The 14,197-nt window shown below is 39.7% G+C and overlaps 2 protein-coding genes across 2 annotated transcripts; both read left to right on the top strand.

Moving 5' to 3' along the window:
* Positions 1–3,920: 3,920 nt before the first annotated feature.
* On the top strand, positions 3,921–6,703 carry LOC133653577 (uncharacterized). The gene is made up of 8 exons (XM_062053001.1): positions 3,921–3,947; positions 4,102–4,256; positions 4,459–4,576; positions 4,730–4,821; positions 4,929–5,006; positions 5,096–5,170; positions 5,270–5,410; positions 6,362–6,703. Exons 2-8 carry the CDS (start codon positions 4,142–4,144, stop codon positions 6,496–6,498), a joined length of 756 nt encoding a protein of 251 aa, XP_061908985.1. The 5' UTR covers positions 3,921–3,947; positions 4,102–4,141; the 3' UTR covers positions 6,499–6,703.
* A 4,815-nt stretch (positions 6,704–11,518) lies between these two features.
* LOC133653569 (gastrula zinc finger protein XlCGF28.1-like) lies at positions 11,519–13,211 on the top strand. Its single transcript, XM_062052989.1, has one exon. It carries the CDS (start codon positions 11,566–11,568, stop codon positions 12,826–12,828), a length of 1,263 nt encoding a protein of 420 aa, XP_061908973.1. The 5' UTR covers positions 11,519–11,565; the 3' UTR covers positions 12,829–13,211.
* The last annotated feature ends 986 nt before the right edge of the window (positions 13,212–14,197 follow it).

Raw genomic sequence — 14,197 nt, 5'->3', positions numbered from 1 at the left:
GGGCCTCTGGCCCTCTGTGGGTCGCGGCCGCGGGGCCAAGTTGACCTGGCCCCTTGGGGCCTCTTACCCTCTATGGATCATGGCCGCGGGGCCAAGTTGGCCTGGCCCCTTGGGGCTTAAGATTATTATTTTTGCAAAAGTAGTTTTGCTTGGGTCGCGGCCGCGGGGCCAAGTTGGCCTGGCCCCTTGGGGCCTCTGGCCCCCTGGGCCTGGGCCCGGTAGGCCCGGTCATTAATCCACCTATGCTCACAACGATATTAAACCGTAAAATATTTGGAAAATAAAATACTCCACCATATGAATAAATGATAAATGATCAAAATGCAAATGGTGGTCCAGTTTTGAGTGTACCACACTAACGTGTCATTCTCACATTTCTAACCTACTGTTACTATTTACCGTTTCATTGTCTCCTTCATTGCCATTTTTTGATTGATTGATACTTGTATTAGTAGATTGCACAGTACAGTACATATTCCGTACAATTGACCACTAAATGGTAACACCCGAATACGTTTTTCAACTTGTTTAAGTCGGGGTCCCCGTTAATCAATTCATAGGTAAATCATAAATAGTAGACACTGACCCCGCCAATGCAAAATGGAAAATCCATCTTTATACTACCTCGGGTTTGAGAAGCAGGAATCTTCCAAGTGGTTTGTGTCACGATATGCTGCTCAACTGACTGTAATACATAATGTGACCAGCAGATGGTGATGGATAATAAGACGAACAACAGACAGACGGACATTGATGCGGTCAAGCGGTACCGATATCTGAGTCAGACGAAATGGAGTCGGAAGAGAGGGAAACAGATTGGACTAGAGAGGTGAGTGCAAGAAAGGGTGGCTGAAGGAGCAACAGAAGACTAAATGTTTCTATTCTCAGTTCCATTTCGAAAGTAATGGAAAAAATAGTTAATGAACAGGTCGATAGTAGTGGGTTTCAGTAGGCCTTTAAAGCAGTGGCGTGCGGTGAGGTTCATGTCAGGTGAGGCACTGACTTCATCACAGTCAGATTTACAAACATATGAACCCTAAAGAGTATCTTATTCACCATTTGATTGGCAGCAGTTAACGGGTTATGTTTAAAAGCTCATACCAGCATTCTTCCCTGCTTGGCACTCAGCATCAAGGGTTGGAATTGGGGGTTAAATCACCAAAAATTATTCCCAGGCACGGCGCCGCTGCTGCCCACTGCTACCCTCACCTCCCAGGGGGTGAACAAGGGGATGGGTCAAATGCAGAGGACAAATTTCACCACACCTAGTGTGTGTGTGTGACAATCATTGGTACCCACACAGCAGAAGACTGCTATACGGATCCGCCTTCAAGTCGCCCAACCCGCGTTACTGTCACATTCGTTTTGGCTCCGCCTAGAGGATACAGCTCCGCCTCTGAAAATTGTACGGTCAGACAGCTGATCCTGAGCGGACTCGTGTCTGATTCGCATACGCGGACGCGACAAACCAAACCGGCGCGCGCCGCCTAGAGTTATAGGCTCCACCTACGCGCGCTGAGCCGACCAATGTCTGCACCCGCAGACGTGGACGCGCCTACTAGTGTGTACGCGCATGAGCCAAGATCTCTGGACTTTCTTTGCTGGAACACGAACGTAAGTATAGATTTATTGATTTATTGCTACATTCGCAGTAAAGATCAGCCTTTGTGTTTCCATCATCATTTATGTATGATTGTAATGACGTTGTTTGATATTAGGACTAGCAGTAAAACTTTATATTCTGTAAAAAAAGGCTATTTTATTTCCAGCGCCGCCTCCCAGAATGCTTTGCATGGGGACGTGCGTCTGACGTCACGTATACAGAAAATTCGAAATGGCTGCACGCGGTAGGTGAGGCCCGAGCGAAGAAAAGTGGAAAAGAGTGTTATTCGTCAAAAAACCCACACAACGACGGTCATTTTTTCGCCGTGCTATTGTAAAATTGTCTTTTATCTGTGTTTTGTGTTCCGGGGGACCCCGACTCCAGAATGTGAAAGTTTCCCGCGTGAAGCCGGTGAGTAAAAAGTTCAATACAGTTAACTTAGGCCATCTTTTGTTAGAGGCTGCGAATGTGTGTAGGTTACATGCTACGATATTCCACATATATCCAACTGCTTGAAACGAAAGCGTATTACTTTATTGTCAGTGTTGTTTAGGCCCAGGTCGCTAACGTTACTGCGTTAGTCAACAACGTAACGTTAACGGAGTGGAAACAGCCGTTCTTTGCCATTAATATGAGTGTGTATTATTTCTTTCTTTGTTCTTTAGTGGAGCTCGAGATCCTGTTTACTTTGGACTAGCTGTGTGTGACGCCATGTTGTTTTTGTTTCCATTACAAAAAAAAAAGGTATGTTAATGTGTTTTTTGGCATAGTTAATTGTAGAAAAAAATATAAAATGAGGTGATGTGAGTGGGAAAAATTGCTGCACATATTAAGGATCCTTTTTCTTGATCTATATTTTTGTTATTTGCTGATGTATATATTTTATATGCTGTTTTTTATTTAATTAATTTATTAGAGACTATTTCATGCTTTATTTACCTTTTTTTATTATTATTATTTTATTTACTATTATTATTATTATTTCCACATGTAAGCATAAATAATTGATCATATTAGTACATTGTTTGATTGCTTTGCTTAATGCATTCCATAATTTAATTCCACATACTGATATACTGAAGGTCTTAAGTGTTGTACGTGCGTACAAATGTTTTAAATTACATTTCTCTCTAAGATTATTTTTCTCCTCTTTTTTTGAGAAGAATTGTTGTATATTCTTGGGTAGCAGGTTATAGTTTGCTTTGTTTATAATTTTAGCTGTTTGCAAATTCACTATGTCGTGGAATTTCAGTATCTTTGATTCAATAAATAAAGGATTTGTGTGTTCTCTATATCCAACATTATATATTATTCTAACTGATCTTTTTTGTAACACCGTTAATGAATGAAGTGTACTTTTGTAATTATTTCCCCATATTTCTACACTATAACTCAGATATGTAACACTAGTGAACAGTAGAGAATATGAAGTGATTTTTTGTCTAGAACATGTTTTGCTTTATTCATTATTGACGTGTTTCTTGCTACTTTATGTTGTATATTTTTTACTTGAGATTTCCAGTTCAATTTATCATCAATCATTATACCTAGAAATTTGGTTTCATTTACTCTTTCAATTTCTATTCCGTCTATTTGTGTTTGACTTTCTTTTCTACTGTTACCAAATAGCATTATTTTAGTTTTACTGAGATTCAAAGATAGTCTGTTTTTGTCAAACCATCTTTTTAATTTGTTAATTTCTTCTGTTATTATTTGTATTATCTTCTGTGTGTTCTCTCCTGAACAAAACGCTGTTGTATCATCCGCAAATAATACTAACTTTAAATATTTTGTAACTTTACAAATGTCATTTATCTAGACATTGAATAATTTAGGTCCTATATTGATCCCTGAGGTACACCACAGGATATATTTAGCGTTGTAGACGAAACCACCACATTAATATTAAAGATATGGTTAACATTCTTAGTGCTAAAGATATTCCCCTCTCCTTGTATCCCTTCTCCCAGCTCCACCGTCTCGCCGAGTGCCAGCAAGAGTCATGAGTACTTGTCAACTCGACTCCTCAACTGGAGATAACTTTCTAGGTAAAGACTGATCTCCAAAATAATATCTCAGCATCCAGTAACCATGGTTAACAGATCACAACCATTTAATACCAATTTATCTCCCTTAGCACCTCACCATGGGGAAGGATGTATTAATATGCCTTCACCAGCACATGCATTAAACATGCAGAGAGTTACACAAGGTAGGGACTGATCTCTGTATACACTACACCCATAATTTCAAACCCTACTTTACGATTGAGCTGATGTTCTGACTATTATGACCTGTACTTTTACCTTTCTTATAGTTCTTACCACCTTGGGGCACCATTCAGGTAAAATCTCAGCTCATCTTACTTGCTTATTTGTATACACTAACACCTGTGCATGCTTTTGTCCACGTTGTTCCTTTGACGATGAATAAATACCCCTTTTCTTTCTTTCTACATTAAGGGTGCCTTTTCATCTGATTAAATTTATAATGAACAGGGACATTGCGGTTGTCCCAAGTGGATGGTATGATGATAGGATGGTTTTCTGGCCCAGCTATAAAAACACAGACAGAATTGAAAGGGCCGATTTAAATGAGGAGCAGCATGAGCCAAACTGGCCAAGATTTGACGTTTCTGTTGTCCGAACTTGTGGTATGCAAATTCATAATCTTCTTGTTTAAAAATAACGTCATAGTTGCTTCTCTTTATGCTTGGAATAACCTATTGTGTCTATGTTCTGACCAGGTCTCTTGTAAGAGAGAGACCTGATTTATCATCATCAATAATAATAATATTCTGTTCAGCTCTACAGCTAATTTGAAACTCATGTTCATTTTAACATATTCAATTTTAGACAACTACAAAGACGCATTAAAAATAATGCAACAATATGGAAAGGGCTGCAACACCTCAGACCTGCAATCTGAGGCAGAGAACGAGGAGCTGCCAGAAAAAAGGAACAGGAAGCCAGTGTAAGTGTGTTCCGTCTTGTTTTTGTCATGTTTCTACAGTAATAGGAAGGTTATTTCCGGTAACATTCAAAAATAGACCAGAAATGCTTGTACTATATGTATATTTGGCAATTTTGGTATTGCAATAATCCTAATGATATGGTTACCCAACAGCCATCGTCTCGGGGACTCAGATGATAGCGAAGAAGACCCGGGAAATAGTGACCTCACATCTCTGGGGTTGGCAAGCCAATTGCACAGGCAGAGTAAGGAATAATCTCTTAACATCGAAAACCACCACATTAATATTAAAGATATGGTTAACATTCTTAGTGCTAAAGATATTCCCCTCTCCTTGTATCCCTTCTCCCAGCTCCACCGTCTCGCCGAGTGCCAGCAAGAGTCATGAGTACTTGTCAACTCGACTCCTCAACTGGAGGTAACTTTCTAGGTAAAGACTGATCTCCAAAATAATATCTCAGCATCCAGTAACCATGGTTAACAGATCTCAACCATTTAATAACAATTTATCTCCCTCAGCACCTCACCATGGGGAAGGACGCATTCATATGCCTTCACCAGCACCTGCATTAAACATGCAGAGAGTTACACAAGGTAGGGACTGATCTCTGAAATATTAGTGTATAGATAGGCCCCTTGGGTATTACCAGTCATGGTTAACTGATGGCTCTCTCACAATGCCCACCTCACTAGGAACGGCAGTCCCTCCTCGACTCCCTCCACCCCCCTCACCAGCAGCCCTCAACATGTGGCAGACAGAGGAGCCTGGATCCAGCCTGGCCTACAGGCCAACATGGCGAGGGGAAAGAATGGCCGACAACATTTCCTGCTCTGGTGAGCAATAACTGACAAATACCGGATGGTCATTCTGTGCCACAAATTTTGGAAAAAATTCACATTCACAAGCAATCACATATTTTCTTCAAACTTTGTCAATAACTTTTGTCATTAACTAAGGTCAATAGCTAATGTCAGGATTATGAGTAATGAGGATAAACACTGAAACATGTTAATTTTATACTGCTGTTTGTCAACAGCGCCTGCAGTAATCCACATCCTTAGCTTGCTGGAAACTATTAAGCACAACCAAGACCAGCTGATTGCGAAGGTAAACTTCTTAAGCCTTGAATAGGTCAATAATTCATAATGACATTGATTTTCATTCATTATTATTTTTTAAAGAAAGAAACAGCCTACATGGCAGCTTTGTGTGATTAGAGTAAACATTGCTACATTTTCTTGTTACATTTCACCTGTTTGCTCTTTAAATACCACTTTTAATGTTTTTTATTTATTTCGATCATATTTTTTTAAAATGTGCCCTGGGGCCGTTAAAAAATGACCTGCAGGCCGCAAATGGCCCCCGGGCCGCACTTTGGACACCCCTGGCCTACACGAATACAAACATAGAATGATAGTACAAATATAATAAGAAAACAATGTCAACCTCCCAAAGTTGGGTTATGGATATTTATTTATGCCCCCCACCCCCAACCCCCTGCCGCCGTCATTCAACAGAGCCAAACAAGTACTCTGATCAAGGAACCAAATAACGATATTGTTTAAACATTTTGGATGTCTTGCACACCTATACCCTGATCACAAATTCATAGTTTACGCAGCTTATTTTAACCACCTCCAGTAACTTTAAGTCATGTTTTTTTTTTTCAAATGTAATCTCCTTAATACCTATCACATATTTTGTATTGTGTATGCATACTTGGCTTTGGATGCTTCCTACCATAAACATAAACGTATCTGTCTTGTAATCTTGTTTGATTACAGGTGCTGTGAGTAAAAATGTGTTGACAAGGTCAGCCACGGACGCTGAGGTCACCAAACACGCCATCAGGTGGTTCAACTTGGCGGGGGATCGGGCAACGAGGAGACGAGTCCCGCTTCCACCTCCTCAGGAGGAATAGAGATGTATATGTATAAATAAACAACCTTTTATTGGACTTCTTGTCATTCACCAGTTATTCATTTTCTGATATGTTAGCTGTGCATGGAGCAGCGTTTCCTTGAAGTTGTAGCCTAATAGATTAAATATGTATATTTACTTTTTAAATATATATTATATATATTTACTTTATAGAGTGAATTGACCATTTTCTGTTTCTGCCTATTGACAATATTGTTAGTTTAAAAATACAAGGCAATGCATATGTAAGCCTATATTGCTGTAGTAGGGCTTAGTGAATTTTTTAGTTTCCTATTTTATCCTACAGCAAGAACAGAAGGGATTTTGAAAATAAGATAAAGGGGTCCAAAACGGCCAGATGAGCCAGGGTTTTTATGAGTCCGTTGCTGGTCTGCGGCGGGAGGTTAGGCTTTGATCTTGGGTGCGGAGCGGATGCAGCGCGCCGTCACGGCGGATCCGCTACCTGCCGCCGTGGCGGATACGTTCCTGAGTGCAAATGGACGCCGATGCTGGTCCGTTTCGCGGTTCCGTTCCGGAAAGCGCGATACCTGCGCGGGGGATCCGCCGCGGAGTGTTTTTGCTGTGTGGTTATACTTATAAGTATAGCAATGATTGTCACATGTAAGTGTAAAGTTAAAGTTATAACTTTAACTTTACACTTACAAACTGTAGCACACAAAAAAGCACATTTAATAAAAAAAAACGTTATTATGTTCTTACCTTTACTTATAAGTGCGGGAGCAGTGGTGTTCGTGTTGGAAGAGTTGTGAATGAATGAAATATGAAATCCGCGCTGCATTCTGCAGGTGTATCTAATGTTGTGTCCCTGTTCACGGCTCCTCCGGCGCGCCGCGCGAGCATTGTTGTTTTTGAACTTTTTGGCATCTTGTTAAGTGACTTTTTTTGGGTGGATTCGGTCTTGCACGTGGAGAGTTTGGGTGTGGGCTTTGGTTGGTGTGGCGCTCCCGTCAGGCGTTGCATTCTGCGGCCGAGGTGCTTGGCACCAGTAGGCGGGGTTATGAGACGAGCCTCCAGTTTTATGATCGCTCAGCACAAGAAATACGTTACACACATACAGTTGTTGACAAAATACACTCTACATTATATACCTCAGCTAACTAAACTATGGAAATGTATAATATAATTCATATAGCAATACAGTCTCACTGCACAGCAGGCCAGCAGTTAGCCGAGTCATTGCGCACAATCCATGTTGAGGCACAAATCAGTGACGTGCCTCAACTGGCTGCTGATCGCCGCACCGTCTCTTCTCAGTATTTGAACGGCAAATGTGAAAATACAAATAAAAATAATCTAAAACTGGTGAAGTTAAATGGAAAATAACTTTAGTATAATCACTGGATACATATAACAATTTAACTATTTTTTTTTCTTTTTACTTTTTTTTTCTTTCCATGATGGCAGGTGAGGCCGTGCCTCCCCTGCCTCTAGTGAATGCACGCCACTGATAAACTGACTCTTTTTGTTTGGATTTAGACATCTTCTTGCTGATTCTATTGTCGCATTGTAAGGGCTGGTCTCCCGAAGCTTCAGTAAAAAGTGGCCAAGTACTGTTCTGTCTCGGTGGTCCTCTTTACTCAACATATATGTCATCCAAAAGAACTTGGGATTGACCAGTGTGTTTTATTTCCTGAGAGAGTTTTGCATCTTGTTTACCAAGTAAAATGTTAAAGCATTCATTCAGGTACAAAACCCAAAACCAGTGAAGTTGGCACGTTGTGTAAATTGTAAATAAAAACAGAATACAATGATTTGCAAATCCATTTCAACCTGTATTCAATTGAATAACTTAAAGGCCTACTGAAATGAATTTTTTTTATTTAAACGGGGATAGCAGATCTATTCTATGTGTCATACTTGATCATTTCGCGATATTGCCATATTTTTGCTGAAAGGATTTAGTATAGAACAACGACGATAAAGATTGCAACTTTTGGTATCTGATAAAAAAAAGGCTTGCACCTACCGGAAGTAGCGTGACCTAGTCAGTTGAACATATACGCAACGTTCCCTATTGTTTACAATGATGGCCGCATGAAGTGAGAGAGATTCGGACCGAGAAAGCGACAATTTCCCCATTAATTTGAGCGAGGATGAAAGATTTGTGGATGAGTAAAGTGCAAGTGAAGGACTAGTGGGGAGTTGAAGCTATTCAGATAGGGAAGATGCTGTGAGAGCCGGGGGTGACCTGATATTCAGCTGGGAATGACTACAACAGTAAATAAACACAAGACATATATATACTCTATTAGCCACAACACAACCAGGCTTATATTTAATATGCCACAAATTAATCCTGCATAAAAACACCTGCGTGTTTGTTATGCTAGCTCCTAGCTCCTCTGCTAGCTCCTAGCTCCATAGAACACGCCAATACAATTCAAACGCCTGATCAACACACACAATCACTCAGCCCAAAAGACCGTTTACCTAACCCAAGGTTCATAAAGCTTATATATTTTTAAAAAGTTACGTACGTGACGCGCACATACGGTCAAGTTATCGAATGTTTAGCAGCCAAGGCTGCATACTCACGGTACCTGATATTCAGCTGGGAATGACTACAACAGTAAATAAACACAAGACATATATATACTCTATTAGCCACAACACAACCAGGCTTATATTTAATATGCCACAAATTAATCCTGCATAATAACACCTGCGTGTTTGTTATGCTAGCTCCTAGCTCCTCTGCTAGCTCCTAGCTCCATAGAACACGCCAATACAATTCAAACACCTGATCAACACACACAATCACTCAGCCCAAAAGACCGTTCACCTAACCCAAGGTTCATAAAGCTTATATATTTTTAAAAAGTTACGTACGCGCACGTACGGTACGGTACGTGTTATGCTAGCTCCTAGCTCCTCTGCTAGCTCCTAGCTCCATAGAACACGCCAATACAATTCAAACACATGATCAACACACACAATCACTCAGCCCAAAAGACCGTTCACCTAACCCAAGGTTCATAAAGCTTATATATTTTAAAAAAGTTACGTACATACGCAAAAAAAGCCAAAGCTACATACTCACAGTAGCACGTCTGCGTCTTTGTCATCCAAATCAAAGTAATCCTGGTAAGAGTCTGTGTTGTCCCAGTTCTCTACAGGCGTCTGTGTATCCAAATCAAAAGTCCTCCTGGTTAGAGTCTCTGTTATCCGAGTTCTTCCATCTTGACTGCATCTTTCGGGAATGTAAACAAAGAAGCGCCGGCTGTGTACTGTTGTGGCTGACTACGTTCGAAAAATACGTCCATTTCGCACCGACAACTTTCTTCTTTGCTAGCTCGGCTTCCTTCTCCATAATGCAATGAACATGATTGAAACAGATTCACGAACACAGATGTCCAGAATACTGTGGAATTATGAAATGAAAACAGAGCTTTTTCGTATCGGCTTCAATGTGGAAGGCATACCCGTGTTCGCCGGGCTACGTCACACGCATACGTCATCCTCAGAGGCGTTTCGAACCGGAAGTTTAGCGGCAAATTTAAAATGTCACTTTATAAGTTAACCCGGCCGTATTGGCATGTGTTATAATGTTAAGATTTCATCATTGATATATAAACTATCAGACTGCGTGGTCGGTAGTAGTGGGTTTCAGTAGGCCTTTAAGTTAAAGTTAAAGTACCAATGATTGTCACACACACACTACTGTGTTGAAATTTGTCCTCTGCATTTGACCCATCCCCTTGTTCACCCCCTGGGAGGTGAGGGTAGCAGTGGGCAGCAGCGGTGGCCGCGCCCGGGAATCATTTTGGTGATTTAACCCCCAATTCCAACCCTTGATGCAGAGTGCCAAGCAGGGAGGTAATGGGTCCCATGTTTATAGTCTTTGGTATGACTCGGCCGTTGGAACTCACAACCTACCGATCTCAGGGCGGACACTCTAACCACTAGGCCATTGAGTAGGTTATAGACTGCAAAGACAAGATACTTAACGTTCGAACTGGAAAACGTAGTTATTTTTTGCAAATATTAGCTCATTTGGAATTTGATGCCTGCAACATTTTTCAAAAAAGATGGTACAAGTGGCAAAGAAAAAATGAGAACATTGAGGAATACTCTTCAAACACTTATTTGGAAAATCCCACAGATGAACAGGCTAATTGGGAACAGGTGGGTGCCATGGTTGGGTATAAAAGCAGTTTCCATGAAATGCCCAGTCATTCTCAAACAAGGATGGGGCGAGGGTCACCACTTTGTTAACAAATGCGTGAGCAAATTGTCTAACAGTAAAAGAACAACATTTCTCAACGAGCTATTGAAAGGAATTTAGGGATTTCACCATCTACCGTCCGTAATATAATCAAAATGTTCCGATAATCTGGAGAAATTACTGCACATAAGTGATGATATTACGGACCTTCGATCCCTCGCTTGCTGATTCTCATGTGTGCAAATACTTATGAACCCCAGTAACATACAAATAAATCAATAATTAATTTTTCTTTTTAGATTATGTCTCTAACAGTGGAAATACATCTATGATGAACATTTCAGACCTCTCCCTAATTTCTAAGTGAGAGAACCTGCAAAATTGCAGGGTGTGCAAATACTTGTGGACCTCACTGTATATACATACAGTACAAGACTATTTTTGCTTGCTACCGTCTCCGGGGTTTTCTGGCATCCCCCAAGGGTCAATCGTAACAGCTCATGTTTCTCACACTTGATTTTATGTGTGAAAACTTAATATCTTAAATTTAATATTTTGCCCTGGTCTTGTTCCCCTTTTAGGTGTACACACAGTTATCTTGTTTGTATGTAAGGTTTTAATGCTGTTTATTTGTATTTTTTTTCATGGCTTGTTATATTGCTTCTGTTATGTCCGGTATGGTTATGACATCTTGAATGTCAACGTGGTGACTGATGATACCCTCAGGGACTTTATCAGAGCATATGTTGGTGCAGGACAATATCTCATGTGACTGTGCAAAGCTGGACATTTTTTTAAAGCTTGCATTTATCTTCTTGTGTCCTTCCTACAGATATCAGTGAAGAACATATTCTCCCCGGGCAGCGGGACTGGACCTCCAGGATGGAGCAGGAGCCACAGCTCCCCTATGTTAAACAGGACGAGGACTCACAACCTCCCCCCATTAAAGAGGAGGAGTCACAGCACACGCACATTAAAGTGGAAGTAGAAGAACACAACGACTATCTTGAAGGACTGGAGGAGGTTGATGTCACCAAGATGCCATTGACTGGTGTGATTGTGAAGAGTGAAGATGATGAGGTCAAAAGTGAAAGTGAGGAGAAGAGAGAGGCGGAGTCTCCAAACAGCAGCTCAACACAACACATGACAATAGAAGCTGATGGAGACCACTGTGGAGGATCACAAGCAGACAAGATCTTAGCTCCACTATCAGATAGTGACGACACAACGTCTCACTCTCCTGACACTGATGATGAAGACTCTAAAGATGATAAGACATGTCACACTGACAACACACACTTAACATGTTCTCACTGTGACAACACATTTAGTTACCAGAGTAAACTGAAAAGACACATGAGAACACACACTGGAGAAAAACCTTTTACCTGCTCAGTTTGCGGTAAAGGGTTTGCACAAAAAAATGTGTTGAAAGAACATATGCAAATACACACAGGAGAAAAACCTTTTTCCTGTTCAGTATGCGGTAAAGGGTTTGCACGAAGACAGGGTTTGAAAGTACACATGAGAACACACACTGGAGAAAAACATTTTTCTTGTTCAATCTGTGGTAAAAGTTTTATGCAAAATCAGTATTTGAAAGAACACTTGAAAACACACACCGGAGAAAAAACCTATTCCTGTTCAAGCTGCAACAAAAGCTTTTATTACCTATCAGCATTTATAAGACACATGAAAACACACACTGAAAAAAAAGCTTTTTCTTGTTCAATCTGTGGTAAAGGTTATAAACAAAATCAGTGTTTGAAAGTACACACAAGAACACACTTTCGAGAAAATAATAGTTCTTGTTCAATCTGTGGCAAATGTTTTACACAAAGTAGTGAGTTGAAAGTACACATAAGAATACACACTGGAGAAAAAACATTCATGTGCTCAATTTGTAGTAAAAGATTCACCCAGAAGGCAAATTTGATCATGCACAAAAGAATACACACTGGTGAAAAACCTTATATATGTTCAGAATGTGGTAAAGCTTTTACACAAAGGCACTGTTTGAAAGCACACACAAGAATACACACAGGAGAGAAAGTGTTGAGTTGCAGTGTGTGTGGTGAAAGATTATCTTCTAAGTACCAGTGTAAGAAACATAAGTGTGCTGGTGAGAACAGCAGCAGCAAATGAAGCTGCAGGATCTGAAATAAACTGTCAAAACGTTCACTTTGACTTTCAAAGTGACATCATTGTTGTGTGTGTAACACAATCTTGTTAATATACTTTTAACATTTCTAGATGATATGTTTTATATTAGTACTTTTTTCATGCATGAAAAAAGTACTAATATAAAACATATCATCTAGAAATGTTAAAAATATAAATGCATGCATTTATATACAACATTGTGCACTGTTATTTAAAAATGAACGGATCAATATGAAAAGGGATAGTAAACATTACAAAACATGTTACATACAATAAAGTAGTCTTTGTTTATATTGATATTCACAATTCACTTGTATACCTATTCATATTAGTGTTTTTATATAGATTTTTGGAATAATCAAGTGTTAATTTTTAAAAAAATTGTAAGCGATTGCATGGATGAACTCCTTTATACATATTTCTTTTACATTTGTTCATACGGACGCTATCTGCAACACTATTCGGCCATTCGGGACATGGAACAAGAGAGAGCTAACATGTAAAAAAAACCTGTTAAATAACTATTGTAACCACGTGCTGGTGTTAATGCGTATGGTCATGTTCAGAGTTCACAAATGTTTCTAAATATACCGTGCCTGAAAGGTTATTGACGGAGAATGTGAGAGAGAAAAAGACGTGTGCGCACGAGAAAGAATATGTGTCGAAATTGAACCTGTTGTTAGCACAAGATTGACAATAAGAGTTAAAAAGAGTGTCGTACTTTGTGACTATCTGGGCGCAACAACACAACACGCCGAAAAACACCACATTCAGTAATTATTTTTAGAGCACACCAAAATATTAAGTACACATTATCAGTTGCCAGGCAATTGTTTAATCACTGTGTTTTCATTTCAAACAATAATTTTTGCATTTCAAGCACAATGTCTGCTCGCCTGTGTTCAGAGACCCTTTGCGGCAAAACTGACCAATCACAGCTCTGTGTTCTGCGTCGCCGGTGACGTTACTCTTAAAATGTGTTACTTTACGAATGGTTTGTTGGGTCTTGATAATCCATTCTATTAATTATCTTTATTTCTCTCTTTGTTTTGTTATTGTTTTATATGTATGTCCCCAGACCTTTATGCAATATATAGATGAGAGAAGATGGCAGAATTCTTTGTGGAAGGTTATAAATAATGGTTTTGTTTTTAAGAATCTACATTTGTGACAAAAAAATTTGCCCATGACCATATTGACCATTTGTTTTACTTTCTTAGAATCCCAAAAACAATATCAATTTCAGAAAACATGGGCAAGTTTGGAATGTTAGATAATGCCAATAATGTACATCATCCCACGGAACTTTACTGTACATACTGTACATTCATCAAATAAATGTACTGTTGAT

Source organism: Entelurus aequoreus, linkage group LG07 (assembly GCF_033978785.1).
Source record: "Entelurus aequoreus isolate RoL-2023_Sb linkage group LG07, RoL_Eaeq_v1.1, whole genome shotgun sequence".
NCBI lineage: Eukaryota > Metazoa > Chordata > Actinopteri > Syngnathiformes > Syngnathidae > Entelurus > Entelurus aequoreus.
The sequence above is the reverse complement of the archived record's forward strand: the minus strand, read 5'-3'. Positions and strand labels throughout refer to the sequence as shown.